The 12,505-nt window shown below is 33.3% G+C and overlaps 1 protein-coding gene across 1 annotated transcript; it reads left to right on the forward strand.

Moving 5' to 3' along the window:
• Positions 1 to 4,935: 4,935 nt before the first annotated feature.
• Positions 4,936 to 7,783, forward strand: LHCB5 (light harvesting complex of photosystem II 5). Its single transcript, XM_089447572.1, has 6 exons — positions 4,936 to 5,275; positions 5,430 to 5,514; positions 5,598 to 5,648; positions 5,808 to 5,928; positions 7,023 to 7,157; positions 7,260 to 7,783. Exons 1-6 carry the CDS (start codon positions 5,020 to 5,022, stop codon positions 7,518 to 7,520), a joined length of 909 nt encoding a protein of 302 aa, XP_089303698.1. The 5' UTR covers positions 4,936 to 5,019; the 3' UTR covers positions 7,521 to 7,783.
• The last annotated feature ends 4,722 nt before the right edge of the window (positions 7,784 to 12,505 follow it).

Raw genomic sequence — 12,505 nt, forward strand, 5'->3', positions numbered from 1 at the left:
CCTCCCCGTTGGGCTAGAAACATCCTTTGATGCTGAAGCTTCCTCTGCCGCTCCATCTGCATCTGTCTCTACCCACTCAGCCAGTCATGCTACTCCTCATCAGAGCTCCCATAGCAAGGACTAATCAAAGAGGCTGGGTACCTCAAGGATCCTACCCCTATTTCAGCCTTCTTGGGGCTATCACTTCACATCGCCCCACCTCATACCTAGAGGTATCGATGCATGTGATCCCTCTGCCCACTTGGCTCAAAACTTCCCCCTACTGGAGGTCTATGCATGAGTGGATGCCTCCACTCGGTCTCCTCTTGGCTTCTCTAGTTGTGGCTGCTTCACAACCTCCTGAAGTTGCTTCACCAATTGTGGCTCCTCCACAATTATCTGAGACTTCTTCTGGTGCTACATGTTGAGAGGTAATTTACTCTCCCTCTCAACCACCAAGTATCTAACCTTTGATTTGCTCCTCAAGGCTTTGCATGCATCTTGTACCTCAAGTGCATACAGGTTCTTGGCTAACACACCAATCTGTTTCATCTTTCTCGCCATCACGAAATTTTCTGGAAAAAGAGCTGATTTTAAATCATCGATATCTCCCTCCTCCGAACTCCGATTCAGTTGATTTTTTTTTTGAATTTGGGTCTTTTTCTGCAAGAAATCTAGATATGCTATTTGTTTCCGAAAATTTTGCACAAAAATTTCCAGATCTGCTCTGAAAACTCGCAGCCCAATTTTTTTTTTCACTTCGAATTCTCTTCTTCGTATACTGTTCACTGCTTCGATCACCTATGCTCCAATAAACTTGGATCCGATACCATGTATAAATTTGGCTCCAATAAACTTGGCTTCAATACTATGTAGAAATTTCTCTATAGATCAGCTAGCTCTGATACCATGTAGAATTTCCCATTGTAAATCACCAGATAATGCAATATACTAAAGCAAAATACTAGATCTACTTCTACAATCAAACTTTACGGAAGCTTAATCAATTTGAGCTAGATCAATGAGAACACATATAATAGAGAAGAGGAAATCATACACATGAAACACAGAAGAATACTCTGGGGAAAGCCTCAGCTAAAAACCCCGATCTCTGTATTATCATACAAGTGGAAATATGTCTGGATTACACAAAGCTTTAGCTCACAAGCTATCAAGCTCTCAGTACAATCCCTCTGTTGCTCATAGATAGTCAAAGGCTTCTCACAAACCTTCTCCTCTACCCTCCAAGCCTCCTATTTCCTTGCACAGTTTCTCCTGGGTCCAATGCTGCCACCTGTGTGAATTCACCTCTCACACTACTCACTAAACTCAGAAGTAACTGCATAATCCTGAAGGAGATAATTCCTTCTGCATGGATGAGTTTTCTATATAGGAAAATTCCTCTAACTAATAGTACATTGTCCCTTCCTCTAATCTCAACTGGGTCTCTGACTGAACTGACATGCATGAGTTATTTATGAGAGAATATTTAGTTATCTGAAGTACACTAGATACATGCATGCATGCTAACTAACTGAACTCACAATCAATTCCACAAACTGTTGGAACTAATCTAACTGGACTTAACTCAGTTAACTGAGCTAACTAATTACAACTCAAAATACAACTCATCATGATCTCCTTAATTAAGGGATAACTTCCTCAATCAAAGCGATAATTGTTGCATGTCTTCACATAGACTTCATGTTTGATTTTCTCCAATTAATTAACTCAAGATGAATTAATTAATTATTTTTCAAACAGCTGCTAAGATCAAATTTTAATTTTAATTTTCAATTTTAGTTCAGGACTAACTAAAATTGGAATGTATCCCGAAATGTTATTTATAGAAATGCTATTTTTAGCATTTCTTGTTGCTATTTTCAACAAATACGACACTTTGATTTTCTTGCAAACATGACCAAAACACTTAGAGAAAACACATGCAATAAGTCTTAATTCTTACGAAGACAGTATGCAAGGTCAAAATAGGCTCTTAAATTTGGGTATAGGCCAAAATTTTAGAGGGTTTTGTAGCAATGACAACATGTGGTATTGTTTATATCTTTAGATGAATATTACATCCTGCATATACACCACATACATCTAGTGGAACTACTATGAACTCTACTTCATCAATAAATTTATCACTAATATAAAATTTGATTATGCACTATTTTGTTACCTTTATCTCCACTTCCTGGTTGACCCATACTAATGGATATGGGATAGGATGGTCATGAGTCTCTGTCTTCCTAGTTTCTTGACTAAGCATGCTACTATGAGATACCTTTGGGACCCTAAGTCAAATAGAGCAACAATTTTCATCTTCCTGAATTGTATATTTATATGGAAGAGTCTAGTTATTTCCTTCTCTTCCTATTATTGAAGGTTACTAGATTAACCCCCTTCAACATTAATGTATAGACAATATTCTTACCCATGTACGAGCTACTTTCCATTTGGTTGCTCGAATAAGTGGCCATGAAATTTTTCTTCTTAACAACTTTATCACTTCTCCTTTTTATGATTGTTAATGTTATAGTGGTTGTAGTGCTGGTTGGGATCTTTTCACTAGTGTGCTATGGTTACTATCTTTTCCCCATTTCCACTTCTTCTTCCCCTCCTTATAAGCTTCCCAGTGCTCCTTCTTCTTTAAGCCACTTGATTTCCCTTTAATCTGGCACATGTTCTCCACATGTTTTTCTTGTAAACAATAATCATCCACCATTCTAGGTTTGAACAACATCGCTTGCTTGTATAGATGGTTGTATAAACCCCTCCCTCCCCTCCCTCCCCTCTCCTCCTACCCCAAGATACTTGAGGACTATGTGTGGGTTCTTTGGGGAGACACCAAACAGTATGACCATGTTTCTAAATTCATTGGTGTACTCTTGTACACTTTGTCCTTGTCTCTACCTAATGTAATGCGACCGGATCTAGTGGTCCTTGACATACCAATGCATCCTTCCTCTTTCAAATATCAAATCAATTTTATTGATATATATATCAAAAGGGAAAAAAACCCCTTATTTAGTATCAACATTAAACCCAATAATATCACCTACAATACTTTTGTATATGACAACAACTTGTAGGAAGTTCCTTCACACAAATATCTCAAATCGATATTCATTGCAAGCTAAACTAGAATTATAACATTGAGAAAAGGATAAATGGAGGGCAGAAATCTTAGTATGGGCTTGAAAACAATTGTAAATTATCAACCCTTGGGATATGGGATAAGAAAAAATCCTCTTTCACTCTCTTGTTACTCATGTTATTTTATATCACTGTGGTGTTTGGGGATGCAATATCTCTAGGGGGGATTGGAGAAAAAGTGAATAGTTTCAAAAGAATTTTATAACTATAATCTCTAAAATAAATGAAATACACCTTATCCTATGCTCCTCATAGAAGCAAGTCCCTATCTCATTGAGAGAAAAGCTATGACTATGTAGATAATGTATAAGAACAAGTTAAACAACATGAAAGACAAGAGGCTTCCTAAAATTTCTTCAATCTCCAACAAAAACCACCTTCAACTCAAGCGGGGATGAATAACAATGTCCAATTTTGGCTAAATCTTTGGGGAAAATAGGAATATATATATATCACTTTACAAAATAATGATCATATTAAAAATATTATTACATCAAACTTTAAGAAGAGAAAATGTTGTGATAAAAAAGAAAGTGAAGATATTATAAGGAGGTGATCAACTCTAATAAAGAAGATCAAAGTTATCTCTTTGTTTTGATGAGTGTAAAGAAAAAGAAAAAAAAAACATTTTTAAAATAAGAACTAGTTTTCATGAGTTTGTTGCTCCATAGTGAAACTTGGTGTTCGTCAATTCCCAAAACATATTGGGATGAAAGTGTCTATCACCTTTGTGACATTAAAAGGGTTGATGTTGAAAAATAGTTTCTCTTAAAAGGTCTTTTGTATATGGAGATTAAATCTCATTTTCAAAAGATTGTCACATGACTAATATTCCTAAGCTTTTTTAACTCAACAAAACTATGGTGATCTTTGAATGCTTCTCTTAATACTTTTTTGAGCACGTAAATAAAATTCCAGAGTTCCAAGTAATCCCTTACCTTCTTCATGTTTGATAAACCTATTTGGGCTTGGTGAACATTAACCACCATCATTATTATCTATAAACATTATAGTTTAACAAACTAAATTAAATAATAATAATAATAATAATAAAACCAAATCATTACATTACCACGGACCTACGTTATAGCAATACGTGGGGTATTAAAAATTACATATTAAATACCCAAAAAAAAGAAAAAAGAAAAAATATATATATTTATTGAACCTTCCTCCCAATACACCTTTATAATAAAATTAACTCCCATTTTTTATTGAATAAACCATTTTATACCCCTTAATACCTATAAACTCCCTACCCACATCACCATTCCCAATACTTACAGGATATTGGACCCACAAAGTAAAGCCTAATTATATATTATATAACAAACCAACCATTAGAATCAAATCATGCATAAAATAAACATAAACCTCCTTAAACATTATATAATGAACCTAACAAACCAACAATTAAAATCAAATCATGCCTAAAATAAACTTAATCAGCCAGACTATGCTTTAGTAGACATTTCTACCATAAACAATGTGAATAGTGGATGGGAACAAGTAATTCAAATATGGTTTTATTTGTAATTATTTAATAATTATGAGGTTTATTAATTACTTGATTAAATTAAATTAAGATAATAATAAATTAAAAGTGTGACTTCAAATTATTTCACACATTGTAATCTGAACATAACATCAGCAATTATCTGTTTGGCCTCCATTCCATTGGCTAAGGCAAGATAACCCATTAAGCTACTTGACCAATGGCTGCTCTCCATTGCTGTCTGAGGTGGCAACTCCCGAGCCACAATAAGGAGCTAAGATTGGATTTAGCCATCTCTCCCTCTTCATGAGCGTGGGAGTATTTGGCGAGAGGCCGGCTCAGTTGGGATTGCATTGAATTTTGGAAAGAATTGGAGCAGCGCGATGGCTTCCATGGCTGCGCTGGGTTCCACTGCAGCTCTAGGAAGAGCAGATCAAATACTTTGGAATCCATTGAATCTGAACAAGCTTGCAGCATCAACCGCTGCATCCAGATCATCCACAAGGCCAACTTCTCCTTCCCTGCAGGTTGTTTCTCTCTTTGGCTTTAAAAAGAAAGCAGCACCCCCGCCTCCTCCTCCCAAATCCAAAGCCAAGGCAGCAGCTGCCCCTGCAACCGAAGAGCTTGCAAAGTGGTATGGTAAGTAATCCAACCCAACCAATTTTCACCATGAAATGGTCAGTGAAGAATTTCCAGTACAAAGCTGAAATCTGATGTCCAACTGCAATATTACATTACATGTACTTGTGCACAATATCCAGTCCATTAATTTGGGGTTTTACTAACAATGCAGGTCCAGACAGGAGGATCTTTCTCCCAGAAGGTCTACTTGACAGGGATGACATACCTGAGTACCTCAATGGAGAGGTCCCTGGAGAGTAAGTATCACGTTATAAATTATGGTTGGGGATTTGGGTTTGCTGGGGATTTTGACTCATGTGTATTTTTCTTGCACTTGCAGTTATGGATATGATCCGTTTGGACTTGGTAGGAAACCAGAAAACTTTGACAAGTAAGACAACACCCATGAATTAGTAATAGGCTAGCTCAGGCAGTGACTTCCATTAATGCACTTTTTGGGTTTTTCAAATTCAGATGTTACCATAGTAATCCAGCTCAAGATGACCATATTCTGAACCCAAAACATAAATATGGGTATGTGCTGTTGCAGGTACCAAGCATATGAACTCATTCATGCAAGATGGGCAATGCTGGGAGCTGCAGGGTTCATTATCCCAGAGGCCTTTAACAAATTCGGTGCCTACTGCGGTCCTGAAGCTGTTTGGTTCAAGGTTAAACTATATTCTCATTCATTTCCGGGAAAATCTGTTATGATAAATTTTTATGATGTGGTTTATTTCAGAATAGGATTGTCAGAACTTATATTTTCTGAAAAAATTAAAATGTATTTATAGTGTAGATTTAATAATATGGGAATATTTTTAGTCATGTATATACAATTTAACATGTATTTATAGTTTAGATTTAATTTAACATGTATTTATAGTTTAGATTTAATAACATGGGAATATTTTTAGTCATGTATATACAATTTAACAGAGAAACCAAAAGGTTTTCAAATTATTTTTCTGTTTCAAAATTTATATATGCAGTGTGTTTGCTACTCTCACTCTATTCTAATTTTTTCAATGTTATTAAATAATTGAAATTATTAATAAATTAATTAATATATTTTAATAGCTATCAGTATTAATCAGCCATTTAATTTATATAACTACACCAGTAAATAATTTTCTACATTATATACTTATTTATATTATAAAAATTATTAGTAGAATATTGAAAACTTATTTACCATATACTTAATCATTTAAGGCTCTTCTTTATGTTGATTGTAGATTTCAAATATTTTGAATATCAAATTAGGAAGATAATTATTTTATTTTGATATCTGGAATCTGTAATTGACATAAATCTATGTTGCCATGAAACTTCTAAGAACCCAGAATTTTAAACTTACTTATACTCAAAACTCGAAAATTAGGTGAAAACTTGACCAAAACTCAATCATCATGTAATTATTTATGAGCTAATATAGACTTAGTTTTCTTTCTAAATTGTCATCTATAGGTCTTATTCTCTTTTTTCATGCCAGACAATATGTTATTCACTTATTAAACTCTGAAACTTTTAAGAACTTCATCCAACTTAGATATAAACTCAGGCAATTGTCTCAGAATTTGTATCATAAGAGTTGTCTCAGAATTTTGATCATAAGAGTTGAGAGCTTAATTGCTACGTACTTATCTACTGGCGAAATGATTTTGTGAAGATGAAGTAATCCAAGAGCAGCACATGTGTAATGTAAGTATTATGATTTAATTGTTGGTAGTAAGTGGGCTTATGGTCTTCTTTCTTTCTGCAGACGGGTGCTCTTCTTCTTGATGGAGGTACACTATCTTACTTCGGTGCCAACATTCCCATCAATTTGATTGCTGCTGTCGTTGCAGAGGTGGTCCTTGTTGGTGGCGCTGAATACTACAGGGCAACAAATGGGCTGGTAATAACTCCTTAGTTTCCCCCATTTGGAATTGTAGGGATCATTTTTATGATGATGGTCTGTCTAACTTCGGTTTTTTTGGTGGGTTTTTGCATGGATCAGGACTTTGACGACAAGCTTCACCCTGGAGGACCATTTGATCCATTGGGATTGGCGAAGGACCCAGACCAGTTCGCCCTCCTTAAGGTGAAGGAGATTAAAAATGGAAGGTTGGCCATGTTCTCAATGCTCGGCTTCTTCCTTCAAGCTTATGTTACTGGTGAGGGTCCTGTGGAGAATCTGGCTGCCCATTTGAGTGATCCCTTTGGAAACAACATTCTAACCGTTCTCGGAGGTTCCCTTGAGCGGGCACCTACATTGTAGAATATGAATCTCCATCAGCTTTTCCTCCTTTTAATTTGCTTTGCATTTGGCACTCCTTTTATGTCACTTCTCTCACATGAATTCGGTTTGAGTTCACACAGTTAGAGTTCGATCAAACATTGAAGCTCTCTGTAACTCCCCTTCTTCACACTATCAAGTACCTTGGAGAATTTAACTGGACTTCAATTCTACACTATGTTTATACCCGGTGTGTTCTGAGTTGTATATTTTTAAGTGGAATTCAACTCTACAGTATGTTTGTATCCGGTGTGTTCTTGAGTATTTATTTTATTTGGTATGGTGAGCATGTTGCACTTTGGGTCCTTAATAGGACCAAGTAATTAGCTAATTATTGATAAATGAAAAAACAATGAATCAATCATTGATTTATGCTTAATATTTTTTATTATTAAAATAAACACAAATATATATATGATTAAAACTTTTAATTTACATATTTTTATTAAAAGTTTACGTATCAAATTTTTATTAATAAAAATTTACATATATTAAATATGTAGTTTCCATTGACACTTGAAAATTAAGAGTGTTAAAATTTAAATAATCACTATTCTAAATATGTGTTTAATATAAATTTAATAATTGGAAATTTATTAAATTTCATTAAATTAGATGAATAATAATTTATATGATGAAAAAAATGAATAGTAAAAATAAATAATATCATGAATCACAATAGATAATAGATAAATGTGTTCATATAAAGTATATGATATATGATATGTAAGGAGGTTTAAATCTGAAACTATTTAAACATTTAATTTTATATATTACAATAAATGTTACCTCTTTCTTTCCAATTTTAATAGTTCTTGAACAATATATGTCTATAATAATTTTATTTGCTAATTTTTAGTTTTAATGCATTTTATATATATTCTAGAATGGATGGAAACAAGTAAATTGTTGTAAAACTCATTACCTATAAATGTAACTCGATAATTAAGGAGGTTAGATTAAAGGATAATGAAAAGAGGGGAAAAATAAAATAAAATAGAGGAAAAAATAAAAAATAAAATAGACAAATGGAAATAGGGGAGGAAAAGAGAGGGAGATGGGCATTGAAAGGTCAATCTATCGATCTTCCGAATAACACCTATCTCTCTTATATATTTTTATAAAATGACTTTGAAATGACATTTTATTGTCATGAGGGGAGGATTCACAAAAGCCATGGATTCTATTGTAACCCAAGTTTGCCAAAATCGAAACAAGCAATGATCCAAAGTTGGTTTTCCAATTGGACTTCTTGTGCTCGTGGAGTAATTCTAAAATGGATGAGAGCAACTAAAACTCATTACTTACCAATGTAATTAGGTAATTAATGGCGTTATATAAACTATAAAAGATAATGAAAGGACGAGAAAAAAAGAAATAAGACAAAGAGAGGAAAATGTTAAAAATAAAATTAAAAAATGGAAATAGAAGAAGAAGCGAGAGAGGAAAATGGGAATTGAAAGGTTAGTCTCTTGATCTTCTAGTTACCCCTTATCACTCCTATATAATTTTATAATATGACTTCAAAAGAACTTTTTAATAGTGAAGAGGTGAGGATGCACAAAGAGCCAAGAGTTCCAATTGTAAATAAAGATTTCCAAAATGAAAAATGAGCAACTATTCAAAGTTGGTTTGTAGAATATAGTGTAAATATAGTGTCTTTGTGTATGGACTTCTATACGCTTGTAGTGCAATTCCTATGTGTGAAATGTTGTTCTTATTTTGTTTAATTTGTTGCTTTGATTCTATGAATCATGACAATTGAGATTCTAGAAATTTTGACGGATGCTTGGTTATTTTAATGGAGTGAGGATTTATTCAATGCTTTATCTCTTTATTTTACTTTATAGTTTCATTCTCCATACACAAATGAAGAATGCCAACAACTCTACATTTCCCATTATTTGATTCACTTTTAAATTGAATATGTATGGTTGTGATTACTTGGTTGTTGCACTTTTGTGGTAATTATTAATTTTCTCCAACAAAAAGAATATGTGGTTGTTGAAGCCTTTTATAGCTTAGGCTTAATCTCGATATCCTTACACAACTTAGGCTTCTTCCTCAAGCCATATCCAACTAGAGATTAAGCTTGGGAGGTTATATATAGCAATAGATTGAGCTTAGGAGGCCATACACAATGATTGGAGGTGAGTTGGAGGTGATATTTTACTTGGGTAGATTGTGCCCATCTGTAGGAAATCATGCCACTAGTGTTGGGCATTTGCATAACTTCTTTGACACATATTGAGTGGTGAATTATACCATGAATGATCAAGTGTGACCCACAATATGTGAATCTCCCCTTCTTCCCATTCATTGGTTGCGTTTGGTGAAGTCATTTGGTTCACATTTGTTTTGACATGTAGTGGATTATCCTATTCCCTCATTTGTTGTACATGATTTTCATTGCTTATATTCTTTAGACAATTATCCTCTCACTTATGTTCAATTAATGAATTGCATATAATCTAGATTGGAGTATGATTGTACAAACATGAATCTTGAAAGGATGGGAATTGTAGGAGATACGAAATTTCTTTGTTAATACATTATAAAAACAATGTTACCAACCTAATGAGAATATTACTATTTCTCGAAGATGACATCAAATCATGATTTTCATGCTAATTTTGAAAATTCATGATGCAACATCACCTTTTATTCATTTCACGATTATAATTCCAACATTTTTTAACCATGACATTAAAAGCTAAATATCATGATTACAAAAGAATTAGGGGAATTTTGAGGTCTAAAATGGGCCTCCTAAGGAAAACAATAAAAAAATATTAAAATAATAGTTGTGAATTTTTAAAAGAAAAGAAAGAAAACTATTTTTTTATTGTATTTTTTACTTCCTTACACAAATTTGATGTGTACACTTGTTTGATGCATAATATTTGATGAAAAATTAGAATTTGCATCCAATTAGTACCCGCTTTTCATACTTTTGATTAGATAGACATCGAGAAAAAATAAAAAATATATGAAAAAACGTGTTCAAACACATCTTTCATGTATTTTAATTTTTTCTGGGTGTGGATCTACTCAAAAGTATATAGAGTGGGTACTAGATTCCACATCTAATGATTATACACACTTGACATTTGAGTAAATCTATAAGGAGATAAATAAGAAATCTAATTAAAAAAATAGGTTTCTTCTTTTCCCTCTAAAAATATTACCCCTAGGGATGACGTCATCATCTTGATTTTGTTAGTGCAACTTTCATTTTGAGGCCCATTTTTGACATCAAAATTCCCCTAATGGACAAGAACACCATGCTTAAAAAAAACCAATGATGCAACATCACACACACACATATATATTTATTTTTTATTTTACTTATTTATTTTATTTATTTATTTTTTCAGGGTTTAAATTCAAAAAAAATTCAATTATGTCATTAAAGGCCAAATATCATGACTACGAAAGATATGAAAAAACACATTCAAATGCAAAAGTGGTGATGCAACATCACCCCTTCTTTTCTTAGGGTTAAAATTCAAACATTTTTCAACTAGAGCATTAAATACCAAATATCATGATTGTTAAGAATTAAAATGGGCAAGGCGGGACAAGCGAGATGAAAAAAAGGCCTAAAGTTGATTTGTTATATAGTATTGATCTAAAAATATGAATTTATAATACATCAATAATCATTCTAGATCTTTTAGATGTAGATCAGATAACAACTCATCAATAGATCATCATACTACCCCTCTAGGATAAGAATTACAAGTGTATCCAGACTTTGTGATTGTCTAGGGACTCATAGTTTAAGATTCCCCTCCCCCCCCTCCCCCCTCTTAAGCACAAGTCTAAACAATTGTACCAATAACATTTTTTATCTTCAATCTGAAATTGATGAACAAAGTTTCGATGAAGATATGCATGAAAAACCACCAATATATAAATGTTTGGAAGTGATCAACTGATACGTCTGAACATTTCCTTTGAAGAGACTAATTTCTATACTAGAATTCTCCATTATTGGCTAAATGTTGATTGATTTGACTGATTTGATTTTTAATAGTTAGTTCATGAAAAATCCAAGTTGAGGCTTTGGATTCTTTAGGCGGTGGTTTTTCTGTTTGAACATTAACCAATATACTTTGAATAATGTGGTGGCTTCTGTATGGTCACTAACCAATCTTCACATGAATAATATGGTGGTTTTGGTGTACCACTAACCATCTTCCTTGATTTGAATCATGTGGTGGTTTATGTTTACGACTAACCATTTTCAATTCATCAATTTACTCCCCCCCTTAAAGGTGTAGGCGAGTTTCTTTATCATTGTTCTCCCCCCATAAAGGTGTGGAGAGTACCATATTTATTTGGAATTACTACTTGAAATTTTTTCTTCTTTGTTCATTCATTCAAGAAACTTTATCTCTACCTCTGCCTTGACTAGACTATAGGACTTGTGCAACTATTTTACTTCTATATTCCATCTCCAAGAATTTATTAATCCATATTGAATTAATTTCTTAGCTTTGTTCTTATTTCTACATATTTTTGATAAGATATTTGTCTTCCCACAATAAAGACAAGGATGGAGATCAAAACACTAACTTTCCATGTGACCATTTCTTTGACATTGTTGACACTTTCCATCAACACTCACAACTTCATTAAGAAATCCCGCACCCAAAACTGAATTAGTTTGGAGTAATATTGAATATAAAATCTATCATATTTAGTGTATCCCAATCCATATTATTTTTTGTTGAATGTGATTTCTTTCCAAGATCTAATAACCATCTCGGAAAGACTATTTTCTTGCTCTTTTTCTTCTTCGCAGTTGCTACTGTTGTTGATATTATGTGCTTGATTCATTGATTCCATTAAGTCACCTGTTTCACATTATGTATCAAGCACACATATTATGTCTTGGATATCAACTTTTGCCAGTATTTCAACTATATCACATGCTATACCTATATTTTTGATAAGGTCCT

This window comes from Pinus tabuliformis, chromosome X, assembly GCF_031772625.1.
Source record: "Pinus tabuliformis cultivar Carrire ecotype Pingquan chromosome X, CPIR1, whole genome shotgun sequence".
NCBI classification, from domain to species: domain Eukaryota; kingdom Viridiplantae; phylum Streptophyta; class Pinopsida; order Pinales; family Pinaceae; genus Pinus; species Pinus tabuliformis.